Source organism: Tiliqua scincoides, chromosome 1 (genome assembly GCF_035046505.1).
Source record: "Tiliqua scincoides isolate rTilSci1 chromosome 1, rTilSci1.hap2, whole genome shotgun sequence".
NCBI classification, from domain to species: Eukaryota; Metazoa; Chordata; class Lepidosauria; order Squamata; family Scincidae; genus Tiliqua; species Tiliqua scincoides.
In genome coordinates this window covers 180,694,666-180,722,377 of record NC_089821.1, presented here as the reverse complement: position 1 = coordinate 180,722,377, position 27,712 = coordinate 180,694,666, and the positions used below count along the sequence as shown (strand labels likewise).

Sequence of the window (27,712 nt, the reverse complement as noted above, 5' to 3'; positions counted from 1 at the left end):
AAGAGTTTAACCTGCATTTCAAAAATTGCACAAGGTGGCTAACAACACAGTACATAATAAACTGTATCTCTTTTTTTCATGAACTTTTGGTTACGGTTCACATTTGCTTTTTCCTCAATACCCATGTATATATGTGTATGCCAGCTGAGGATGACACTGCATGCATCTGACAGGTTCTAGTTCATAAAAGTTTGTATCACAATAATTCTGGTAGTTTTTTTTAAATATTCTACAAAACTCTTGGTGAGTTTTGTGTTTGTAAAGAAAATGAATAAGAAGCTATTATATGAATAATAGCACCTTTCAATGATACACTTGGAACAAATATGCTTACTAGTAAGTTCATGTTTTTATAGTAAATATGTTGGTACATTTCAAAGTTCTGTGTGTTTTCTGCTGGAATTGCTGGTTGATGGGGAAAAAAACCTGTGTATGAATTAAATTATATGTAATAATGAACCTCTCTTCCTTTGCTGATTCTAGTTTGCAAGATTGGGAATCAGTCTTGCCAATACTCATGACTAAATGATGAGCACAGTATGTGATGTGAAGATTTCCCCTATGAACCACATCCGTTTGTTCTGAAGTGTAGTCATTTATATTCTTATAGAGATCATTTTTTTAGGTTAACTGGAGGATACAAGAAGCAAATTTGTAAAACTTTTTGTTGATGTTAAATACAGATATGCCTGTATGAGTCCTTAAAACATGTATATGCTCAAAAACAATCATTAATCCTCTGGGTTGCTTTATAATCTTTTATTAGTAGGAGTCTCTTAATAAAATAGTCAAATTAATAGGGAATGCCAGAAGAATCATATGCCATATGATATTAAAACAATATCATAATCAGATGATAAGATAATTCAGTAATACGTGGCTGAATGTGCAGTCCTTCAGGATTGAACTGAAACATCAATTTAAGCTTTCCTGTGGGATACTTAGGGCCTTTGATAAGCAGTTCTGGAGAAAAATGTACTCTGGAAGGGCTGTATTCACAGTGAAGGTTTCTCTCGTAGTAATGCAGTTGCAAACATTGGAAGAAGTGATGCTGATTGGACAGAGGGATGTGCTAGATTGGCCCTGTAAGTGCCTTTGTGCTGAAAATAGCAGTCATAGCTATTAATACTTGGTAAGGCTCCCTAGATGAATTAGGGAGTAGTGGTTTATAGCTAAGGAATTTACTTTTTGTATGAAAATTTAAGTAACAAAATACTAATATGTATGTTACAGGAACATTTACCAGGATCTATTACAGATTTTTGAAACAGTAAAAAGTGCTTTCAAAAGTAAGCATAGATGAAAAAGTCCCACTGTAGTCAATGGGGCTTACTCCCAGGCAGTGTGGATAGGATTGCAGCCTGAGTGTTATTTCTTATTATTAGAAGTGTTTGTTTCTAGTGAGTAAGATTACAGCCCGAGTCTCACTGAACACAGTGGACTTATTTCAGAGTAAAATAGATAACTATTTTCAAACACCTCTACTTATTGTTATTTTTTTCAAAATTAAGTCATACAAAAAATTATAGTTCGCTCTGGCAGCAATCCTTAACTGAATTACTAAGGAGTAAGCCTTGAAGTCAGTGGGTTTTATTTCTGAATAAATATGCTTAGGGTTGAGCTAGATGTGTCATTGGGATACATAAATATGTATTGGTGATTTGTTTTGAACTGTTTCTTAACAACACAGCTATTTTGCTTGTGATCAAATTAGAATCTGGGTCTTAGGATTTGAAAGACAAATGCATTAATCCACTGAACCCTTCAGTCACACTGTCAGTCCTAATCAGGTAAAGGCAAGGGTAATTTTGAAATGAAGCATTGTACTATATGTATTTGAATCAAATGAAACTAATTTCTCAGTGTATTTTATCTATGAGCTTTTACAGACATTCATATGTCATTCTATCAGTCATCAGATTTGTGGACAGCTTACTCAGTAGTCTATTAAGCAGCAGAGAACAAACACGTATAATGGGACTTCTCGTCCTACCTATTCCAAAACAATTAGTTCAAGAAAATTAGAGCAATGATATTTGAACTGATTTCGTTAGGAAAGACTGGGGGGGGGGGGAAATCGAGGATATATATATATACAATACAATATCTTCTGGTCAGATGAGTTTTAACTCACAAATGGAAATGAAATATTTCCCTATATCTCTCCCCCCCCCCCGCCACATGTGAATTGACAAGAGTGTTATAAACTCATTTCCAACAGTAGTACTTTTATGAAAATAAGAGAAATATACAATATTTCCTTCAAGGGATACGATGTTTCATAGGAGTTAGGGTTTGCAATAACTCAAGCCTTTCTCCCACCTGTCTTAAATATCTAAAAGCACAAAGCTGTCTCAGGAAAAGCTAAAAATGAGATATGGACCCACTTTGGCCTGTGGAGCTGGCTTATTTGGCTACATAGTGTTAAAGGTTTGTCTCAGTTTTCAGAAGGAAGAGAAAGAAACTGGCTGCTCCTTTTAATTACTCACTGAGCATAATGGAAAGAACAGGACATACTTTTAGGCCCCAAAAGTGTATAAGGCAGCTCTGTCTGTGTATATGGTATGTACAGTGTGTGTGTAGGCTCTTTCAGAAGTTATGACTTGGGCAGGTCCAGCAGTAGCTATGATCTGATTTTGGCACTGTGCAAAACTAGGAAGCTTTATGGATTCCTATGGGAGTCTCTTTCCTTGGTAGAAGGGCTAGGAATAACTTGGGAACTTTACAAGAAGTTGCAGCATGCCAAAGGATTGGTGGCATCACAACCTCTTTCCTACCTGACATGGGTCCATGTATAGTACTGTTTTGAACAGAACTGTACTATTGAGGCTGGCTGCCCACAGTACTCTTCCTTTCACGTCTAACCATATTTTAATGACTTTTAAAATATGTCATCTTTCTTCCACTTCGAAACTCAAAGCTTTTTAAGTTTAGAGGGGAGAATGTGACAGCAAGGCAGCTCTGTCCAAACAGGCTTTATCTAGCTTCCTGAAACCAGTTTTTATCTGTCTCTAGCGCAAATAACAAAGGTGGGGTGACTCAAGAGTCTAGAAAAGGATATCATTGACCTCCAATTCAGGGTTCTCAGCTACAGCACTGATTTGAATAAGGGCAAGAGTTTTTTCTGTGACTGGGGAAAAGTTAAATCAAACGAGAACAAGAATGAAGATAGCAGTAGAGAGCTGTGCTATGCATAGTTGTCCTAGGCATGCAGTAGTGTGATGTGTGATGTAATGTACCCTTGGATATTCGTGATGTATGTCTTATATTGTAAGAACAAGGTTGCATTTTTAAAAATTATTTTAAAGGATCTACTCAATTTACTCTCTGAAGCACACTGCGCTTGATTTTAGCCAAAAGGCCAAGAAGCAAAGTGATTCAGGATACCAGTACTGCCCATAACTTAGATGCCAGTCCTAAGCCCAGAGAACAGTGGTTCCCAAACCTTTTTAACAGGCAATTCCCTTGACCTAGTGGGTCAGTGGCTGTGACTCCCCATTAGGGCTACAATTCTATACATTGTTTATGGCGATGTTTTTCACAAGGATACCACGGCTCCTCTGGCTGGTTTCCACAGCTGCTCGGGGAGCCATGGCTTACAGTTTGCGAACCACTGCCATAGAAGTTTGTTCCACTGAAGCAAAAAAATTTTCTTACAAATAAACTGTTTACAATTGGGGGAATGGTAAAGTTGAGCTTGTATCTATAGTATAACACCACACCATTGACAATAGAAAACCTTGATTGCTTTGGCCTTTACTAAACTGTTCCATGCGTATTCCTTGGGTGGGTTGAGACATTAGAGTAGGGTGTATAATTAGTGTAATAGGGCAACCTGAGGCAATCTCCTCTGGTAGAAAATTTTCAGAAAGTGGGGAAAGTGGCAGCTTCCACCCTTGCCTGCCATCTCACTGGTTGTCACATGACCCTTGAAGTCATTGCCCTCCTACTGGTTCCAACTCTTCAGTGGTATTAGGTGTTGGGTTTGACACTGTGCAACTCTGTGCATGTGTCAGTGCTCTGGGGCTTCTCAAGACTTCACACATGCACTAGTGGGACTCCCTGAGACCCCTTTTAGGAGTGTAAAGGGCTCCAGAAGCTAAAACATCTGAGAGCTGCCAAGATAGAGCATAAAGGTAATATTGAACAAGGGGCAGGGACAATGTTTAACACCTTATCTCAGGTGCTTGAAGATCTTGAACTGCTGTTGTATTACTAGCATAAGCTTTGAGTTCACATAGTTCCCCTCTGCTTTGAATGCATAGTTCCGCCTTGCTGGTTCCATTTTTGCATGCAGCTAAGGTTCAGATAGATGTACTAAACCATGATTAACGCTATGTCTGAACTCACTCTTTCTCTGTTGTTTCAGTTCTCCTCTAGGCATCTTAGTTCTGGTTGACGTCAGATGTTGGCTTTGTGACTACACCAGAGTTCTCCAAACGTTTTGGAATGCAAACCGTTTTAGAATTTTTAAGGGGCTCTGTGGGCCAGAGAGAAAAAAAAATGTATATTCAAACTACCACACTGCTATGCAACATCTAAATTCTTAGATGTTAGCTGATACATTACATTCAGATAGCTGTATACTGTAAATACGTTTGATTAATAGATTTATTACATTCTAAATGAGATATGGCCCATCCCTGAAGCCAACGGAAGTGATCACCTCAGGCTGCAGATGGTTTGGGTTTCTTCATCTGTCTGCCTGCTTGCCTCCACTGATCTTTCTCATTCTAATCCCTGCATTGGAAAAGAAGAGGGGAACAGAGGAAGAGGAAATGTGGGGGGGGGGGGGGAGAGAGTGCTGAGCTAGAACACTGGAGAGCAGGAGGAGCAGAGGCTGGAACTTCATGGGTTAGGGGGCAGCACTTGGCATGCTGCCTCAGATGTCAGGAGGGGCTGGTCTTGGATATGTGAAGAAAATGTGTTAATGTATTTTTAAAAATCACATTAATTTTATTTTAATTTATAACAACTCATAGTTTTGAATGACACAAATTCATTTTGGGATTAATGAGAGGTGTGATACTTGTGTAGAACTACTTCCCTGGGCCTTTCCTGACTCTTTCCCTCTGTCAGGAGTGATCCTTTGTCCACTCATCCATTTTGCAGCCAGCTATTCTCTTCTTGGACTGCAGCTGAGGATTTAAATTCTTGGTTGCATTCCGCACATGCTTCAATCCTCAGCACCGCATTGTTATTTCTGTTGCTGTGGAAGCAGGGATGCAATTTTCTGCATTGCAAATCATCGAGCGGTTCCTGTTGCCTGAGACTAGTCTTCCTGTGGTGCATTCATTTTGCCCCCAGGCAAGCCAAGCCTGTGGCTTTGTTGCTCACTTTGCATGGAAATGGGGTGGAGAATCACAACTGGGAGGGGCAAATCATCCATAGGCCATGGCCACACAAATCACCACAGTAGGCTTGATCCAGCCCATGTTCTTAAATCTAGAGACCCCTGGTCTAGACAGATAGGTGTCTAGTCTATGTGATTATTTTAAAACTTTTTTTAATTAAAAAGAATTCTTAGAAAGATATTCCATAGTAACAACATTTCAACATCAGGAACATCTGCAACTCTACCTTTTAAATAATAGGCACAGTGTTATATTCAGAATCCCAAAATCCCCTGATTCTGCTGTTTTATATTGGTTTAGTTTCAAATTATTTCCATGTCCGATATACAATAATGTATTCCATTCAACTGCTGTTTAAAATAGGTGTCACTGATACGTTGAACAGAAATTTGAATCTAAACTATACTACCATTGTTAGGAATGCTATTCTGCCAAACTAGAACAAATGTATGTTTATTTGTTTATGTAGAATGAAATCTTTTACATAATATTATTTATTATGAATATTATTATTGAATATTATTTAATTTTATTTATTTATTTTATTATTATTGAATATTTTATTTTGTCAGGATTTCTTGGTCTTTTGCTGATAACGGCCATATTTACAACTTGACCTTTTGAATAATTAACTTGGAATCTGTACCTCTTTGCTGAATGTTACCAGTTGCTTTTACATTTCAAAATTTACCCACACCTGTGTTTAACTTGACTAAAAGCCCAATCCTAAAGTTGGTGCTGCCGCCCGGTGCAGTGGTGCCAAAGTTGCTACCATTGCATCCTGCAGTACTGCAGCAGCTGCCAGAGGTTTCCTCAGGAGAATTTTGTCCCGTTCCCCAGGAAAGCCCCAAGCCCAGCAGTGGGGCTTCTGAAGTCTTTGCTGGCTCTTTTGCCAGCACAGAGTTGAGAGACTCCATGTTGGGCCACAGTCCTGCCTATCCCGCCCTCCTCAAATTGAGTTGTCTTGAATGTGTGGGTTGCTGCAGAATAGCAGGAAATCGAACGTCACAGAAAGTGGCTGGTTTCTCCATCACAACCACCTTTTCTCTACTCTTGTTGGTGAGTGAACCAACCTGCAACAGCTTGCCCAAGGTGGGAGGAAGTTGCTCAGACCTGCTCAGCTGCTGGGCACTTTTCTTCCTAGCCAGCAGTATGTGGAAACGGAGGCAGCACAAAGACATGTGACTGTGCCACCTGCTTGTGTGCTCCTGCTTCCTCCTCTAACCTGTCTTCATGCTCAGGCAAGCTCATTCACCTGCTCCTTTGCTGCCTCCACCTTCCTTCTGTCAAGCAGCCAACCAGGGTATGCAACATCATTCATTCTCTTTGATGCTGTCTGTGCATATACAGTACATTCTTGGGCAAAGAGAGGCAAATGTGCTGGTGCAAGCACCCCATCGATGCTTCCTGTGATCTGCACTTATTTACCATTCTGACTTGTTTTACCTCATTTTGTGCTGCCTGGCATTATTTTCTCTCCTAATAGTGCCTCATTATTTAATTCCCTGAAAAACTGATCTCTTCTTGCTGCTGGGCACTATTAGAATCTTAGATTAAAATAGAACTTTATTTTACTGATAGTTCCATACTTATTGACAAATTCTGCTTCTTTCTTGTGAGTCCATCATACTAGGGGTGAAAAGAATATCAAACAATGACTGCTATTTTTCCTTCTGATGTTATCTCTCAGCAGTCCGATGCCATTTGCTAGGCTGTTTTGGGGCCCAGAGGCCCTTCTTTACAGCAAGAAACCTCATGGCCCATAAAAGTAGGTGAAAAGAAGTGGTGCCCTTTGAAGTAGCTTTAGCTAAGTTCTTTGTGCTGCATAAAATTTAATTAGACTACAAGCATCTGTATTAGGGTTGATTTCATAAGATGACACTGTGGGAGTTTTATTTGTTTCTTGGCTAAACAAACAAAAAGTTATGGTTTCCAACTGTTCATAACAATTCGTAGTTGAGGTATCACCAGTAATAAATGCTCTATAGGCCAGAATCTGCCTTCAATTATGTAGGGTGGATCAGATGATACCTGTTTCCAGGGCATGGCCTGGAGACTCATGATGTAGTTACTTTACTTAAGCTAAGTAGGGCTGGGTTTGGTCAGAGCTTGGCTGGAAGATTGCTTGGGAACCACCTTGAGTTCCATTGTGACAGAGAATCAGGATATAAATAAGAAATATGTATCTTTGATCTGGGGTACAGTATACTAACAAGATGCAATTCTAAATTTTTTAAAAAAACCAGGCAGATATTCCCCCATCAGCTTTATGAGCTGTTTTCAGTGCTGTAACATCACAGAACAACCTGAGTTATGTCAGGTTGGTAGTCAGGGCCAGCTCATCTATGAGGTCAACTGATGCATCAGAGGCAGATTGTGAGGGGTCCAAGGGGGTTGTGGGTTTGGGATGCCTTTCACCCCATCTGCTGCTGCTGCATCCCTTCAGCCTGCCACCATTGCAAGCTGCAGTAATGCTTCCCACTCACTTGAATAAGAAATGTAATTCCTCTCCTTACTGTGCTTCTCACACACTATCCCCAAACCCTAAGAAGCAAGACTTCCAGTTTTATTTACAAGGTGAGCATAAATGAAGGTGCTCCAGAAGTCGCGCTTCTGAGTTTGATGACAGAACACAAGGACCACAGTAAGGGGTTTTGTGTTTTGTTTTTTTTGTGGTGCAGAGGTGGTGAGCCCAATATAGCTGATGATGACTGCATAATGGATTGCACCTTCCCTAATACCAGTCTATCATTTAATTTATCAAGTTTTCAGCAAGCGGAAGTGTTAATGCTTGAAGGTTTCCGAAAGACTGTAAAATATAAAACCTCTGTCTTCCAAGCACAGAATCCATATAAAATGTTATGTGTTTGTTCAGCATGGTTGATGTTCTCATGTTGGTACTTTCAGGAATGTAATTAAGAGAGAAATAGAATAGTCAGTAAAGATACAAATAACTGTGTATTCTTCTTTGTGCTTGTACAGCAGTTATGTTATACAAGATATAAAAGTTTGAGCCTACAGTTACACCAGTGAATCTAATTTAAACGAAATAGTTTAAAATGTAATGAGAAAATTTATTTTTCAGTTTTCTGTCTGTTTTTCCACAGATAAACGTGTTGAAAACTGGCCCTTAATGCAGTCTCCGGTTCCCACACTTATTATTAGCATGTGTTACCTCCTGTTTGTCTGGCTTGGACCCAAATGGATGAGGACGAGGGAGGCCTTCCAGTTCCGTCCATTATTGATTACTTACAACTTTGGAATGGTTCTGGTCAACTTTTATATTTTCAAAGAGGTACCTATGTTTTATTTTTATTCTGTATATATTAAGCGTTGTGCTAGTTGTGATTCAGAATTTTAGATGAATAGCTTACATTACTTGGACAATTTTGCTTTGTGTTTTGAGAAGTGAAGACAGTTTTTGAGTACATTTGAATTTGTGTTTTCAGTGAACTCTCTGTTTATTGTATTTTATTTACTGATGTTTGTCTTTTGGGCTGATATTAACATTTTTCTGTAATAAAGACATTTATGTTTTACATGCTGTGTACTTAACCTTTAAGTTCTAATTTTATTCATAAATTCTAATTTTATTCCTCATTAATGGCTATTTATTTATTTATTTTATTTTATTTTATTTTATTTAGGAAATTTGTGCCTGCCTTTCCAGGAGTTCAGGGTGGCTTTTTATAGTAATATGCTTTGAGGAAAATTGATCACAATTGAAATTATTATGATTTAATACTGAACTAAATTGGAGTAGGAATTACAGTAGTTCCATATATCTTAAATTCTGCTAACACTGGCTGGCAAGCTATTCCATTTGGTTTAGTAATCTGTGTTTGAATAGCCCAGCTGATAATTTATAAAATGTAATTCTCAGTATAAAATGTAGATGTTTTGCATCTCACTGTGGATGGACTGATAAGAAGATGGTCTCTTGTTGCCCAGAAGATATTTTGCTTATTCTTAGGAATGAATCAGACAACTTTCTGAGCCAACCAATCAAGAACAAGGGTATGGCTGTCTCAGCAGCATCAGCTGTGGAGCTCCTAGGCAAAGGCAAGCCTGGGTTAACTTACCCAGGCGATTAACAAAAACCATGAAAACAAAGCAGGCTTAACATCAGACCCGTGACAGAGCACTAGATAATGAAATTCCGAAGTGATTATTCTCTGTTACAGAACAAAACATTCTCCTTGGAATGCTGAAACTGTTTCTTTTTCTAGTGATGTTTTTGCTTTTTAATCATATACTGTCATTAAGATTTTTAAAAACTTTCTTCTAAGTGGTTTATGTATAGAAACAGTTATTTGTCATGAACTGTGAATTGATGCAACTATCAGACACTAAAATTAGTGGGAATATTTATTATCTATTTCACATTTTACACTGCCCTTCCTCCAAAGAGCTCAGAGTGGTGTACATAGTTGTTCCCCTCTTTTGGTCCTCACAGCAACCCTGGGAGGTAAGTGAGGCTGAGAGATAGTGACTGGCCCAAGGTCACCCAGGAAGCTTTGTGGCTGAAAGGGGATTTGAATCAGGCTTCCCCAGGTATGCCCAGCTCTTGAACTGCTCCATCACCCTGGCTATCTTTCCATTTCTTTGGATGAATGGCAATGCAATAAGTGTTTAAGCCATTTCTGCGCAGTATGCCATATGCACAACAGGGACCAAATGTGTGCCCCTGTGTGCTGGGCAAAAATGGGTTAAGCATTGTGGAATGCACTGGTGAAGCAAATGAATTTGCACAAGATAAGGAACCATTAGACTATTAGATGCTACGTATATGAATTTCATGTTCATAAAGATGTCAGTTTACAAATTGACTAGGCTGGCTAAATGCCCACATGACTGAATAAGACACATGCAAGGTGATAATTGGGTTATAACTTCATTCAGTTATTTTGATACTCTGCACCAGGAGCTGACTGTCCTAGTGCTCCACTACCTTTTAGTGTAGGACTCTATCTTGGAGGAGAAAACACCCACTGTCTATTCTGCCCTTTGGGTATTCCCATTTGATTCCAGCCTCTGTATCATCTGCTAATAATCTAAAATTTATCATGTCTAACCCTGTGAAGAGGGTTGGGAAAGCTCTAATTTGCATCTTCTGCTCCAATCCACAAAGCCTTGAGGGTTGACTTTGCAGTCATTGGTCAAATGATGTTCCAGCCAGCATCCTAAACTGCATTTGGAATCAGTTTTTGCCACCCTTTAACCAATCCACTAGTCTCAGCGTGCGCATCAGTCCCTATATTTACTCTCTGTCCCATACTGTGCTTGCCAGTTTTGAGCATACTAACTACACCCATGGGTGTGGGATAGTCAATGATGGATGATAGACTTTTTCAGATTTTAACTTGGGATCACTGCTGATTGCAGTTAATTGTGCCATAATGTTTGTATGGGAAATGCCACTGAGTGATAGCTCTGTTTTAAATTAGCCTATCTGATTTGCAGATAAAGGCAGTAATCCATAGTATAATTACATACACACCTGCTAGTCACCCCTATGCCCTGCTTGTGCTGTTATTCCAGGCAAGTTCCAACTTGACAGGCCATTCATGTCAAGGCATTGATGCACCTCACCATGTAGCCTGTTCTTGCCCTGGGCCCTGTGTGCATCTTCACTCCTGCTTCTCCTGAGGATAACCTGGGCATGAGGAAAGAGGCAGGTTGCCACACACTCTTTAGATGAGGTGTGTGAGAGCCTTAGTTTGAAATAAGTGGCATGTATAATGGCACATTTGGCATAAGAGTGGGAACAGAAGGAACACAATAGAGAAAAGAAAGCTAAACTGGAGCATTGCTGCCTTTTTCCTGCAAGTGCCAATGTTTTTGCAAAAATTACTATAAGTAATTTTTTTAAAAAATTTGTGATTGCTTTCATGTATAGTAATTTGAAACTTTTGAAGGACTTTTGGAAGATTAATTTGTGAACTTAACATTTGCAGTTATTTATGGCGTCAAGAGCTAGAGGATACAGCTATATCTGTCAGATGGTGGATTATTCAGATAATGAATATGAAGTCAGGGTGAGTAGTAACTCTATCACATGTCAGTTAAATGTCTTTAAATTGATTATTATACTGTTCCAGTTTCTAACTCCAGTTCTATTGCTTTTGAGATTACCAAACTATTTCCGGTAGACCAGTTAAGAGAATGGAAACATGAAATTTCCAAATGCCAAATATTTGGTATAGTATTTATTCTGCTTAGCTAAAGGCAAAAGTATATAGTTCATAATCCACCTGCTATAGAAAAGAACCATGAGATTACTCCACATGAAGATGTTTTAGCCAATTGTAGTTGTACACTTTTGTCTAAAACGCATTCAGTTAATGCTAGCTAGTCATCCCGCTCCCAAGATAACCACACATGGGCTCCTTTTTAATGTAAACCGGTCCTGATTTCAATAGAACTTCAATGTCATGATTCTGATCTGCAGATTGCTATGCTCAAATCACTCCACACAGCCCACACCAAACCATCAAAACTACCATAGGAAGCTGTCCTTTAGCTGCAGTCAGATAAGAGTCAGATACAAATAGCATTTCACAGCTAAGCCTCAGTTCTGATGGTTGAGGCAGTCTTCATCACATCAGCGCAACTACCCTTTGGGTTTGTGTTTCTCTAATGAAAATCTGCTGAACCATGTGGTGAGTCATTCTAGTTTTAATGTAGTTATTAGCCACAGAGAGAGAGAGAGAGAGAGAGAGAGAGAGAGAGAGAGAGAGAGAGAGAGAGAGAGAGAGTAAATCAGGCTTTATTAACTTTTAGAAGGTTTCAAAAGAGTGTGTAGCAATAGAGGGCTTACTTGGACTTTTGAAGTAGATGTGTATAGTGGACTATCGCTGAGAGTGCTCCCCTGAGAATCATGTACATACAAGACTCTGACTCGCATGAAGGAAGTTATGTGGGCAATATGAGGACAATATACACCCCTTTCAAAGCATAGACGTTTTCTACGTGCTTCAAGAACTTTCCATGCTCATGCTTAGATGTACAGGTTGGACTTCTGTATTGAAGGGGGATCCTTTCCTGGATCCCCTGTGGATACTAAACCTGTGACTTCTGAGATCCTCAGAGGGAGGGGGTCCACAGAGGACCTCCAGACGCAACCATTAGTGCCTTATGGTCATGTCTGAAGGTGTTCTGGCGTGCAGGAAGGCTGTGCACAGCATCCCTGTTCCTCAGGCCTCTGAGAGGCACTTTTGTTTCGAAAAGGTCTCCTCGCTCCTCAGAAAGCCTTTCAGAGGCCTCTGAGAGGCACTTCTAGTTTGCTGCCCACAGCCTTTTCACGACTCGTCCAGAGGTCCTCTGTGGGTCCTCAGTCCACAGGTTTGGAACCCGCAGTGGGTCAAATCCACAGGTTCTGAATCCACAGATAAGGAGGACCCACTGTACACTACTTATTTACCGACTCTTTGAGAAAAGGGAACAAAAGAGATGTAGAGTGAGGGAATGACTTGTATCTGGAGCATAGACTGTTAATAACTCTAGGAGGTTAACTAAAACAAGGGCAAGTATGTGACAGTACTGAGACTGAGTGAAGACATTCCTTTTGAGTCAGTGTCCTTTTGTGGTCAGTCCTATGCGAGTGTGCTCCAATGTTCCTCCCACGCTTGAGGGGAACAAATGAGGCATCAGCTAAGCTGCAGCCATCTTTGGAAAAACCCACCCTCCATGTGGCTTTTCATGGGAAGAAGGAAGAAAGAGAAGAAGGCAAAATTACCTTTTAACCAGTTCTGGGCTTCATGCTCTTCTGGTATTAATCTTGGACCAAAATACTTGTGTAGTCAAATGCCCCAACTAGAATAGGGGCAACATGAGGGACACAGAATAGGGACAACAGCAGAATGTTGCATCTTTCCAACCCACTTGCCCAGTTGGCTCAAGTAGGCCAGTTTCCTTTCGGTGCTCCCCATTCATCTTCTCCCGTTGTCTTTTTTTCCGGACACCTCAAAATTCTGAGGCTCTTGGGGGTGACCAAGCATGCTCTGTCTACATCAGACTTTTTGTATTGTTAGCTTTCTTTTTCCTTTCCAATTTATACAGTGATCTACTTCAGCATACCTAGGGAGTCCTGTGGGTATGAGGTAAAAACCGATCGCTGAGTGGCTCCATTTTGTGTAAAAACTGAGAGGCAGTCCACCACCCTACACACATGTCTTTACGTCACTGCTGACCTTTTGGTCAGCAGTGAATTGAGTAGCCCCATTGTGGGGCTACTTCCTTTACAGGCCTATCTTTAATGCTCGCATCAAATTGCAAAATCTCTTCTTTCTAGAATTCTTTAGATGTTGTAGACTCACAGTCCAATCTATCCACACTTTCCTGGGAGTATGCCCCGTTGACTCTAATGGGATTTACTTCTGAGTAGACATGCATAGAATTGGGCTGTGAGAAATTTGAAGGTAGTAGCAACAATTTTGTTTTTGTGAGATCATTCAAGTTGAGTGTTTGTTATACTAACTTGCTGATAGCACGAAATGTTCTAGGAAAGTAAATACTTGGATCTAAAATTATTTTTCCTGTTCCATATCTTGAGCTTGAATATTACAGCAGTGTTTAATATTGACTGTTAGCCATAAATAAACTCCTTACAGATATCTAGATTTTTTACAAACTTTGAAATAAAGAACTAGGAAGGAAACATTACAAATATTTCTCTTTCCCTTTCAATGTATCAGTCTGACCCCCAAAATTTTCAAACCCTGTAAGTTTGCAGCAGTCAATCTTACATCTCAAGCTAACATATTTTGTTAAATCCCTGTAATTCATTGGGGTATTCCATGTACAGGACTTTCAACATGCACCAAACTTTCCATTCTGAGAAGGCAGTCATTGAAGTGGAGGGAAGACAATACAGATGACCAGTGCAGATTGTGTCCCTCCATCAGAATGAATGGGCACCCACTGTAAAAGATCTGTGGGAGCATCTAGCTCAAAGTGCATGTATTTCCTTAACACTGGACAGCAGACACAATATTCTACAATTGTGACTCTAATGCTAGGTATTCATAGACTTTGTATCCTCCCTGCAACTTTCTGAGCATTAGTATTTCTTTTACTCATAGGGAGTATCCACAGCACACAAGTAATGCCCCACTCAGGCAAAATAGTCAAGTGCCAGTAGTATTAAAGTTTAGATCAAAGGAAACAAAAAATTCTCACTAATAAGAACTTTCAATGAAAATATGTCATTAATGTCAAGTTGGCTTTGAAACACAAGGTACAGAGATCAGAGTTGGACCTCTCATTGACCCTTTAATCGTAGTTGTTAATGTAATCTTTCTGTGCCATCTGGTGTCTTAACAGACTTAGATTTCACATATATGAAAGTACTAAAAAGAAGTAGACATCTGTATTGTTGAGTGAGGATGCATGTAGTACACTTATAAGTATTTTCAATTATTACATTGTTACTATCTGTCAAACTAGCTTTTAGAACTGTTCACAATAACACAATTCAAATTTATGCTTTCTTTCTGTTACTACCGAGCAACTTGTCTATTCTTAATCTGTTATGTCAGAGGTGGCCAAACTTGCTTAACGTGACAGCAACATATGATAAACTTCAGGTATTTGGGAGCCGCAATAGCAAAGAAGCATTTAAATTCTTAAATATATTTTCTCACCATGAACATTAAACTTATGTTTTAATCCAGTGGACTATCCTTTTATACCCAATAAATAATTATAAAGCCTGAACATTTCTTAAATGCCTTTTTTATAAATTGTGATGCATAAAGGAACTCAGTCAACATTTTTCTGAGAGCCACACATTATATGACAAAGGGCTGCTTCTGGCTCAAGAGTCGCAGCTTGGCCACCCCTTTGCTATATATAACATAACACTTGCCTTTCTGTTCTCACCTGTGTTGCTGATTAAAATGCTCAAGATGTTTTTTTAATCATTCTTTTCTCATAAAAACTAAGTTAATAATAGCAACGTATTCTCAGGTATAATGCTACCTGAATTACTGCCTGTACTTCACTTTCAACTTAGTAGACGTTTTCACAGCAACAAGTAACAGTAAAACAAAGACTTAAAACTGGGTAGTGAAGAATTCTGAAGCCCAGTTTGTATTGATTTAACACCTTTAGAAACAAATGTTCTTGGATATTTTCACAACCTGGAAAATTTAGGCACAACCATCCTTAAAATTAAAAAACTATTAAAATTTTTGATAGTTGAATAATAAAAGGAATGAAGTAGCCATTTATATTACCACTTCAGGTCAAGATCTGTAGATGTAAATATAAATAGTGGAATTGTCAGCCTTAAGACTTCAGTTGTACTTGTGTAAGTTACAATGCTTATGGAATATCAAGAGAAAGAATTGGCTCTTTATGCAGTTCCTATATGTTTGCAGATTTTGGGAAAGGCCAGTGTCATTAAGAACATTTTGGTCAGCAGAGTCCCACTGAGCTGAATCCAAAGGTTCCCTTCAGAATCTAGCAAAAAGATTCTTTACATTGCTAAAAAGACACCTTTGGATTCAACTCATTTATTTTTTAAGAACATAAGAACAGCCCCACTGGATCAGGCCATAGGCCCATCTAATCCAGCTTCCTGCATCTCACAGCGGCCCACCAAATGCCCCAGGGAGCACACCTGTTAACAAGAGACCTGCATCCTGGTGCCCTCCCTTGCATCTGACATAGCCCATTTCTAAAATCAGGACGTTGCACATGCACATCATGGCTTGTAACCCATAATGGATTTTTCCTCTAGAAACTTGTCCAATCCCCTTTTAAAGGCATCCAGGCCAGATGCCGTCACCACAGCCTGCGGCACAGAGTTCCACAGACCAACCACACGCTGAGTAAAGAAATATTTTCTTTTGTCTGTCCTAACCCTCCCAACACTCAATTTTAGTGGATGTCCCCTGGTTCTGGTGTTATGTGAGAGTGTAAAGAGCATCTCTCTATCTGCTTTATCCTTCCCATGCATAAGTTTGTATGTCTCAATCATGTCCCCCCTCAGGTGTCTCTTTTCTAGGCTGAAGAGGCCCAAATGCCGTAGCCTTTCCTCATAAGGAAGGTGCCCCAACCCAGTAATCATCTTAGTCGCTCTCTTTTGCACCTTTTCCATTTCCACTATGTCCTTTTTGAGATGTGGCAACCAGAACTAGACACAATACTCCAGGTGTGGCCTTACCATCGATTTGTACAACGGCATTATAATATTAGCCGTTTTGTTCTCAATACTTTTTCTGATGATCCCCAGCATAGAATTGGCCTTCTTTACTGCTGCCGCACATTGGGTCGACATTTTTATTGACCTGTCCACCACCACCCCAAACATTTTCTATGTTTGTCACCTAATATAGAAACCTCATGCAATGCAACAGATACAAGTAGGGTATCATACACCTAACTGCTCTCTTTATTCTTTAGTTTTAGTCTGACTTTTCATTCTGATAATGCTGTAGGGTGCAATCCTAACCAACTCTCCAGCACTGGCATAGCTGTGCCATTGGGGCACATGCTGCATCCTGCAATTGGGGGGCACTCATGGAGTCTTCCTCAAAGTAAGGCAATGTTTGTTCCCTTACTTCGGAGTTGCATTGCCCTTATGGCAGTGTTGGAAAATTGGTTAGGGGTGCAGCCATACAATAGTTACAGCCCAATTCCTGTTCTATATTAGGCTGGTGGAAGCAGGGTGTTATGACAGCAGAAGAGCCTTATCCCCTATCTGGGATTGGGCTTTTGTGCGCAGTTATTTTGAGTTGTTGCTGGACCTCCCTGTACCCACTGGAGAACATAGGGGAGAAGCGGGGATGGAGGAGAGGTATGGGAGTAGAAAGGCTGCAGGAGGGGGTGGATCTGGTGGCAATGGCATGCACCATAGTCTATCCTCTTGTTTTTTTTTCAGCCTCCCCACCCCTTTCTTTTCTTTGGACTTGCACCAGCTACAGAGCTGGTATAAGTCCAAGGAGACCCACTGCAGAGCAGGTGGCTTACAGAACGATAAGGGTAAATAACTGGCCCTCCTCACCCCAGCAGTGTCTTTTCTAGTGGTTGTCTGCTGGTGTTCTTTTGCATCCTTTTAGATTGTGAGTCCTTTTGGGACCGGAATCCATTTAGTTATTTGACTTTGTCTGTAAACTGCTTTGTGAACTTTTTGCTGAAAAGTGGTATATAAATAATAATAATAATAATTCCCTGTTCCCCTCCAAAGCCTCCCGAATCCCCCTTCCCCAGTACAACGTGCTCCTTTTTGGCGTAGCTGCACCAGTGGGAGGGGGAAGGATAGGATAGGTCTCTTAATGATATATCCAGAGAAAGATGGATATGATTCAGCTCTTTACAACTTAGGCAGTTAAGCATGTCCTCGAGTCCCACTGCTTACAGGTGCACTCCTGCTGGGGCTAGAGATGCACCAATATTTTGCAGTTGGTTTCTGTTTGTAAGAAATGTAACATGCAGTCATGTCTACTTAGCTGAACATATTCTTGGTCTTTGTCTACCATAGTACCTGTTTATACACCAAATCCAGAAGTAGTAAATTCAAACAAAGGGAAATTGTTTTCTAAATTTTGAACATTATCGGCCTATTCAGCTAATACCTGTCCCCTTGCAATTTCCTTTAAAAATGTTGACTCTAGAACAGTGGTTCCCCAACATATTTTTCTCTTGCATACCCCTTGGCAGCCCATTTCCATGAATTGTGCCCCTCATATTAGCAAAATGTTTGTAATTAATTGCTGTTATTTCACATTTATATGCTTTCAACTACTGGTCCATATCTGATGATACACAAATTGATGACCAGAAACTAGCAGTTGCTGGGGCTTTTGCAGTCAGCTAGCTGCCTTCCTTCCTGCCTTGCTAACCTCACATAGCATACTAATACAGACCTGTCTTTTTCCTCCATTATTCAATTCTTTTTCAAGTGCCCCTAAAGGTCCTGGCAAGTATCCCTGCGGATACTTGGGAACCACTGGTTTGGGAACCACTGCTGTAGAACAAAGATGAAAGAAATTTCCAGTCAAGCTAATGATAAGAGACTCTGCAAGTCCACAAGTAATCTACAATTATTGACCGTTTTTCCATCTGTGTTGAAGGAAAATATTTTTCAATTCTGCTCCCTGAAACTCACTTGATTATTTCTGTTTCAGACAATCTTCCTTTGTATTTATTTAATACATGCATTTATTTACAACATTTCTGTAAGAGAAGCAGCATGTTATATAAAAGTCTCAGACTTATTAATTTTTCTCTTGATCAGTTGATGGGAATGAACACAACGTTCTGCTTCTTATTTTCTTTCAAAAGGTGTAGTCTTCATCAGTGCAGTTCCTCTCTGAGTATTTCTATTAGTGGATGTGAGCCCAGGCCTTGATGTGGGAGTAAAATTTATGACTATCTGGCCCAGAGGCAAACTGTGGTTTACATGGAGCAATATGTATTTTACTACTTCAGAGTAACCTTTATATTTGTGAACTAATAACTCTGTAGGAGTCTCCTTTAGTCTTTTCCCCTTCATATTCCTTCTCCTCTCCCATTATGCCAGAAATTGTACTGTATTCACAATGTTGGTGGGGATATTCAGAAGCAGGGGATATTCAGAAGCAGGGGATCCTTCTGAAATCCTTATGAATCGTTATGAGAAACCCACTGCCCCATACAAAGTATAGGATTGTAACCTTAATGGGGAGCTGTGGCCAATGGCCCAGTAGGGCAAGGAAGCTACCAGTCAAAAAAGTTTGGGAACCACTGCTGTACGCTATTCTTTGTGAACTGCTGTTTTAAATGTATAGAAGAGCGGGACCAAACAGTTCTGCTTTAGAAAAATAGTTTGCCTTCCTTCTGGAGCATTCAGGTTAGTTGTAAGACTCAAGACCAATCTCAGATGATGGGCTGGGAGTCATCTGCTAGTGGTAGGTCGCACGGCTAGCAACAGTCAGTATTTGTTACAAACAGTATGAAAGCTTATGATGGCCAGGGCTAGAAAGTCAACAGGTTATAAACAGTGGGTTGTATCCTATATGTGAACGGCACATCCATTCATGTAAGGGGAATCCCTTTATGCCTGTAGCCATGCACTTCACATACAATCATGTTCTACAGCAGGGGTGTCAAACTCATTTCAAACCAAGGGCCGAATAGCATTTATGATGTCTGCTGAGGGCCGGAAGTGATGTCGTTAGGCAGGAAATGATGTCATTAAACAGGTCATAACCAAAAATAAGCACTTTTTCTCACTTAGCATCTCATTAGCTGCAAATGACAAAAAATATGCAAATCTTGATCATATTTCAAGATATGGCCCAATTTTCATGTGGGCTGCCCTTTCAGAAGTAACACCTCAGCACTGCTCAGCAGATGAGAGCCTGAGGGCCAGATACAAAGATTCCGAGGGCCGCATCTGACCCCCGGGCCTTATGTTTGACACCCCTGTTCTAGAGGGTCCCCCAAACCTGGAGACTGAATTTGGGGAGAGTGCAGGGTATTGTACTCAAGAGGTAGTGGAGAAGTTCACTTGTGTGAGCTTCATTCTGCTTATGTTCCGTAGGATAAAACTTGGAAGAGAATTCCTTTGGTGGCAACCCATTGATAACAATTTTGAGAACCACTGATGTCAAGCATGTCAAACCTCTGAGGAAAGAGGCAGGCATTTAGAATTTCAGGAGTGCAATCAAGCAACAAGAAAAAGTATTTTCAGATTTGTCAAATCCTCAATGCAGAATTTCTCAAATGCATCAGTGCTTCCTTGGAATGCTCTTCTTCCCTAGGTCATATAGGAAATGATTGGTCTCCTTGTTTCTTCAATATCCATTAGTAATCCCTAAAGAACTGTCAAGAGTAAACATAAATGAATGTTTTTTTAAAAAATCTCAGTCAGAAAACTGTAATGTACTGTATACCAATGGTTCCCAAACTGTGAGCTGTGGCTCCCTGTATAGCTGTGGAAACCAGTCAGGGGAGCAGGGGATCCTTCTGAAATCCTTATGAATCGTTATGAGAAACCCACTGCCCCATACAAAGTATAGGATTGTAACCTTAATGGGGAGCTGTGGCCAATGGCCCAGTAGGGCAAGGAAGCTACCAGTCAAAAAAGTTTGGGAACCACTGCTGTACGCTATTCTTTGTGAACTGCTGTTTTAAATGTATAGAAGAGCGGGACCAAACAGTTCTGCTTTAGAAAAATTTAACAGACTCCAGTCAAGTACCATCTAGGCTGTACCATCTAGCTCGGATTCTGCTGTGTCAGGATCTGCTTCACCGTGAATCCTATTGGTTTCTGTGAGAGTTTTGCAGCAACTTCTAAATTCACTTAGAATTAAGCAAATCTAGAGTCACTGCACAATCACAGTTTTCCTGGTGATTTTTGAGACTGCCATGACTTCTGCAGCAACTAATAAGGGTGTGGGGGAACAGGACCCAATGGACGTCATGGGCCCCCAACACATATCTGTACAGGGCTGTTTTTCAAGGAAAGATCTGACCAATCTAATTTAGGTATGAAAGACAGCAAATAAGGAACTATTGATAAATTTTCCTTGTAACCAAAGAACTAGAGATCATTTAAGTAAAATAGGATAATATGTATCAGTGCTGAAAAATAGACAGAAAAGATTCAGTAAGACTCTCACCAGTAATTACCAGTATTTACTATCCTGTCATTAATTATATTCTAATTCTGTTGATAATTACTTAATCCAAGATACTACTTTGAGTATGTACTGTAAATTAATTGTTAGTGGATATAGCCCTGGGGCTAACTTAACCCTGGTTAAAGTGCTTTAAATGACATATAGAGATATAACACCAAGGAAGGTTACTCTCATTGCCCTATATCTTATGTGAATCCTGCATAGCGTATTGATCACAATGACAAGATATTGGCTGCATGGTCATTGGTCTGACCTGGTACATATGTGCTTACATTTTCCTTTCTGTATTACAGATAGCTGGGGCTTTATGGTGGTACTACATATCAAAAGGAATTGAGTACCTGGATACGGTATTTTTCATCCTAAGAAAGAAATTTAACCAAATCAGTTTCCTTCATGTTTATCATCATTTCACTATGTTTACCTTGTGGTGGATTGGCATAAAGTGGGTTGCAGGAGGACAAGGTGAGTAATCTAGTTTATCTTTCCATGTAAGGAGCAAAAAGTTATAATTCCATTCCCGGACACACACACACACACACAAACACAAACCGTGGATGCAAAAATTCACAGATAGTCAAGTCTGTTTTAACAATGTTTAAAAGTAAAAAAAAAGTTTTACAAATTGCATTCCTTACCCTAGCAGTACAAACCATGCATCCTGAGAAAGCGAACCACAAGGCAGTCTCTGGTGCTCCCTGAAGCCACTTCTGGATCACTTTTGGGCCATGATCTTGGCCCTAGCGCACCCCAGAATGCATCGCTGAAATGTTTCCAAATGCCTCCTTTAGTTGCATCAGGGCCAAGGGAAGGGGGTTGCAGGCCTCTCTGTGACCCAGAAGTCACTTCCAGGAGTGCTAGAAACTGCCCTGTGGTCCAGTCTCAGGATCCACAGATCTGCGGATGGTGGAATCCACAGATACCAAGACTGGAGGGTGGGGGGACCACTATAATGTGAAAATACTGTTTCATACTATAATAATAGGATATATATGTGTTCAGTTCTGTAACACAAAAGTTAAAAGGTATATCCTCCATCTTTGGGAAATGAGGGGGAGGAAAAATGTATGACTAGAGTCCTAATGATGATGAAACACTTTCCACATGGGAAATCCATGATTCAGATTTTGCATGCAAATTCTTTGTATGTGTGTCTTAAACCTTCCTGCTATATGAAGCAACGTATAAATCCATCTGCAGTCTCATAAAGATATGATTTCTGGTTGTGTGGTAGTGTCTGTTACTTACTCCTGCACATTTCTGTGTTGAGAAAGGGATTTACTGGCCAGTCCAGTCCCTATTTACTCAGAATTAAGAGCTGTTTATTTCAATGGAACTTTTTTCTAGATAGATCTGTTTAGAATTTCTGCTTAGAACTTTTCCAGGCACCAGTTTGAAGACTAGCAATAAGAATGTATCTGTGTGTTGGCAACCTTCAGTCTCGAAAGACTATGGTATCGCGCTCTGAAAGGTGGTTCTTTCAGAATGTATCATATCACATTTTAGACGGTCATTGTGTATACAGTTCTATATAGTATATACATTAAATATTTCTAACAATAATAAAGGCAGAATACACAACTTTATAATTACATTATTTTCATTTTGCTCTTTTCCTGCTTGCATCAGTTCATTCTGTGTGCAAGTCCTTCCTTTTCCAGCATTTCCTGTCTCAAATGTTAAGTCCTCAGAAGATAGGAGTTGAGATTATTCATACCCATGGACCCATGCTTTCAGGATAGGATTTTTCCTTTCCTATCCATATAAAGGCATTGCCCCATTACAAAATAGTTTTCTTTTTTGTAATTTCAAGCTACAGAATCTTTATAGAGCTACAGAATTTTTATAACCTTTCATTTCAGAATTTATGACTGAATTAGTAATCATTATTTCCGTATTTGTAGTATGGGTAATGTTGTATAAAGTCATATGATGCAAAGTAGAGTGGACTTTGGTAACACAGCAGTGGCAAGGACAGTGACTTACCAAAAATTAGCAGTTCCTTGTGTGAACTCCTAAAATTTAAAATGATTGTGACCACTGTACACATTTTCTTCTGGTCTATTAATTAATGCATAACAGCCCAATCCTGAGTTACCCAGTGTGCAAGGCTACTTCTGTGCCAAAATGGCTACTGTGGCATCCAGCACATGCCAGGCAGCCCACGGCAGTTCCTTGAGGGAAGGGGACATTTGTCCCCTTCCCCTGGGTATGGGAAGTATCCCTGCAGTGGGGCTACTCTATTCTGTGGCAGTACAGAATCTAGGAGTCCCGTGTCGGGCCACGTGTGCCCAGTGTAGCTCCAGATCCATGCCCCCACTCACTTCACAGCCGCCTCGCAGTCCGAGTGGGCACTGGGCAAGCAGAATATGGTCTCGGCACTGGAGCTGACCTGGCACGGGCTTGCACTGGGCTAGCTCCAGCACTGGGCCCATGGTGAGGCTCGCAAACATGCCTTATGGCATGTTTGCAACAGTGCATGCCAACAGTAAGCCAGCATGCCAGGCACTGGATTGGGCTCTGAGTGAGCTAGTGCTCTCACATAGTTTATTTAAAAAAATGGTATGGAAAAACAGATATGAAAGCACAACTAGGAACTTACAGTTGGGAGCTGTGACAGTACAACTCCAGCTAGCAGTTTACTGCTACCAGGTCTGTAGCTGAAAGCTACACTGAGAAATTAGAATTTTCTAATTAGAATAATTAGAAATTAGAAAACTCTTTACAAGTTTTCTGTCAACCTCTTTCTCTCACAGAGCCCAATCCTGTCCTTTCCCCCCTGCACCAGTACACATACACACTGGTACAACTGCACCGAAAACAGGTGTGCTGTATTCAGTGGGAGGGCAGATTGGGAGGCTTCAGCAGGGAAAAGGAGATTTATATCCTCTTTTCCCGGCATAAACCTCCTGTTCTGCAATGGGTCTCTTTGGACCTGCACTAGCTATTTTGCTAGTACAAGTCCAAAGAGAAAAAGGGGATAAGGAGGGAGCAAAAATGGAGGGTAGGTTCTGGTGCATACCATTGCCACTGGATCTCACCCTCCCACCCCCACTTCACCCTCCATTCCTACTTCCCATAGTGACTTACCTGCTCCTGAGGGCAACTGGAACTCTGCCAACACAGGCGGGAAGGCTCTGGCCTTCCTGCCAGCACCTGAGCAGCACAGTACTGAGCCCACTGCTGGAAAGTGCTTTCCAGAGTTTTTTCAGCAGTGGCTGACAGTGGAACATGTGTTCTACTGCCTGCTAGATCCCATAGGATTGGGCTGTCACTCATGCACACGCGTGTAAGTCTGTGATATTCTAAAGACCCAAAAGAACAACAGAAAGTCATGCATGGGGACTGGAAGCTAGCAGCTGTACTGCTGCAAGGGGCAATTTAAAATATAAGATTCTCGGGACAGGAACTCATCTCTCACTCTTTCCTTATCTGACTCTCTAAAGCACTCTTTACATTCATGGCATGATTATAATAATAGTATTAGCAAAAGTAGAGGCCTGTGGCACATGATCACATATGCATGATGGGCCCTCATGGAGACCAAGAATTCTGTGCATGACTTTCATATCCTTATCCACTGTTCCCTTTCTTGCACAAGGCAGGGCATATAGGAGATGTACACAACCCCCACAATCACTGTAATGAGACCAGACACTGCCAGTAAATCAGAGGGTTCAGTTTTAGCCAGGCTTTTCACCTTACCCAGTTCCCCAAGATTTCAACCCAAATGTTCCCATCAGAATTTGACTCCACTGGTGATCCAGTGGGCTGTGCAGTCACACTGGTGCACTCGTAGCATGGGTAAGGGGGGAAATGGGGCTCTGTGTCAGTCAGTCTGTGCATGGGCATTGCACTCCTGCTAGGATGGATCATGCCTACACCTTAATAATGTAGTCAGAAATGTCTGTAAATAGAGAATTGTATCCTTCAAGTGTAAACTTCTGTTAGCAGACCCATTGTTTTGGAGGCAAATACTCTGTGCAAACAAGCCTGTCAGAAAAGTCTAATACAGGGGTATCCAAACCCTGGCCCAGGGGCCAGATGTGGCCCGTGGTGAGCCTCTGTCCGGCCCGCAGCCAGCCTCTGATCTCCTGAGAGCCTCTGGCCCAGTTGACCAAACACAACCAGAGTTATGCTTGTGGGGTGGGAATTGGGGGTCCATTTAAGTGTGTATTTCTTGGGCTATGTTGGTGCTTGGAGAAATCCTGGACATTTGAGCCCATTCATTCATTTATTCATTCATCTAAGTTCCATCTCTCATGAATTTATTTAGATTTTATATTTGATTTTTTTCTTCTGGACCTCAACACCGGGTCAGATATTTGATGTGGTCCTTCGGCCAAAAAGTTTAGAGACCCCTGGTCTAAGATATGGATTTTAACTTTAACTGAATTGTTGTGCTTATTAATATTTCCTGTTTATTACATTTAGAATTACAAAGATTTTTCCACCGTGAATATTATGTGACAATTGTTACTAAGGCTGCAATCCAATGCACACTTACCTAGGAGTAACCCCCATTGACTATGATGGAACTTACTTCTAAGTAGCCATGCATAGGATTGGGCTGTAAGTTACTATAAGTATCCAATTATTTAAACATATTTAAATGTGGAATAGAAGCAAAGTGTTGGTGGTGATTATGATAATTATATTTATTTTTGTTTGTTATTCCAACAGCCTTTTTCGGAGCCCAAATAAATGCTTTCATTCACGTTGTTATGTACATGTATTATGGACTAGCTGCTTGTGGCCCTAAAGTTCAGAAGTATCTTTGGTGGAAACGATATTTGACCATAATGCAGCTGGTAAGTCATGCTCCAGTTCTTTCGAAAACAATTATATACATTGCATGTTTAAAACCTAGAATATTAGAATTGTCAAAATAGGAGAGCTCCACGTATGCACCAATTAAGAATTAGGTACATTTAGAGCCAGAAGCCATTGTGTTCTTTTTTTTTTTTCTCTTGCATATGTGCAGATATTAAAATAATTATCTGGCAGGAAAAACCTGTTTAGTAGCTGTGATTGCACCATGTAGTGCTTGCTTGTATGGAATAGTGTGTGCAAATTCACTAGGAGTTCTCCTAGGCAGGCTAAAAAAGACCAGATCCAGTAACCACCTTCTTTACATGTGGGCTGTTGCTGAGTAGTGTAATGTACAGACAAACCCAAAAGTCTTAGCAGTAATGGGAGGTAATTCACTGGTCCATATGTGCACAGGTCTATATATGCAGTATGATATTAGAATTCCAGTAGAGGATGGATGAAAATATTATTTTCTTGAATACATATCCAAGTTTAATATCACTGCTGCTATACATGCTTTTCCAGCACATTGTTGCACATATCTGGATCACAGCTGATATCTAGAGAAAGGTTATGCATAAGTTTATATTAATAAACAGAGATGAAAAAAGGTGATCTCTTTGACACACATGCATGCACTGTACTTTACACAGATCCCAGATTTTGAGTAGGGCTCTTTTATTTCTAACAAAGTCCTTTTTTCTTTCCGCATAACATTTTAAAATTGTGAGCTCTCAAAACAAGAAAACCTGATAAAATATAAAAGAAACTTGGATTTACACTTAGTTCAACTCTTTCATAATAGATAGATTCCAGTAGTTGCAAGCAAAAGTTACAGAAATTATTCCATTTGGTTTAAGGTGAAGGATATTGTCATGTTTTATTGTCATGTAGATGTCCTATTCCAAAAGCCAGATAGCAGAGACATATGGATAGTTATTGGTCCATTTATATGAAAGGCAAAATGAAGTCTTTTGTAGCATAAAGGTCCTGAATATTTTATTGAGGTAGATTAGTTCATTGTTTTTTTAAAATAATGTATGGTTTCAGTTTCACAATTGCCTTATCTTTTTATAAAAATATTTATTAGTATTGGATATGTTTTCAGTTTAATTGTAAAATAGAATGTAACCAAAATATATTTCTCAAGATATTTGACATTCTGTTTTCTGCCTTTCAGATTCAATTCCACTTGGCTCTTGGCCACACGGCCTTGTCTATTTACGTTGATTGTCCGTTTCCTAAATGGATGCACTGGGGTGTCATCATTTATGCTTTCTCTTTCATTTTCCTGTTTGGTAACTTCTACTATCGGACATACAGAGTGCCCAAGCAGCCAGTAAAGAACGGCAAAATCTCCAATGGTGTAAGCAAACCAGAAAACGGTCTACCTGCAGAAAATGGAAAAAAACAGAATAAAGCAAAAGGAGAGTAACTTGAACCAGGCCTTAACCATTGTTGACAGTGAGGAGTCTCCAATCTGGTTGTAAAAGAAACTTATCCTATCTGTACCAATTGACCTTTAGGTTATTGAAGAGATAGAACACATTATTTATGAAGATTTGTTTTAACAACAACCCTTCAACTTAAAATTTCTATTGGAATTATGTAATTATTAAGACTCTCATGATCTCTGTGTAAACTTTTTAGGCTGCTGGTGTTGGTAATGTAAGAAAGAATTCCTGAAAGAGCATATTTTGTCAATCCAGTAGTTAATCTTACCGTTAACCAAGGATACAACTGACTTGCTGGAGCAGACATTTCTGTGAACAAACCAATGTTAAGACCAAATCATTTCCTAATTAGACCATGACATTTTTCTTGCCCAGTTTTATCATAGTTCTGTTTGAATTGTCTTAAACCTGATCATGCTGACATATTAGGTTGCCCTGATTTTTTTTTTCTTGATGTCTG

General features: G+C 40.1%; 1 protein-coding gene across 1 annotated transcript in view; it reads left to right on the top strand.

The window, feature by feature from the left end:
• ELOVL4 (ELOVL fatty acid elongase 4) overlaps positions 1-27,233 on the top strand; it is a 45,394-nt gene extending 18,161 nt beyond the window's left edge. The window contains exons 2-6 of the mRNA XM_066611171.1: positions 8,462-8,649; positions 11,312-11,392; positions 21,280-21,451; positions 25,670-25,797; positions 26,979-27,233. Coding sequence (XP_066467268.1) covers positions 8,462-8,649; positions 11,312-11,392; positions 21,280-21,451; positions 25,670-25,797; positions 26,979-27,233 — 824 coding nt within the window. The remainder of the gene's footprint in view (positions 1-8,461; positions 8,650-11,311; positions 11,393-21,279; positions 21,452-25,669; positions 25,798-26,978) is intronic.
• Positions 27,234-27,712: the final 479 nt, after the last annotated feature.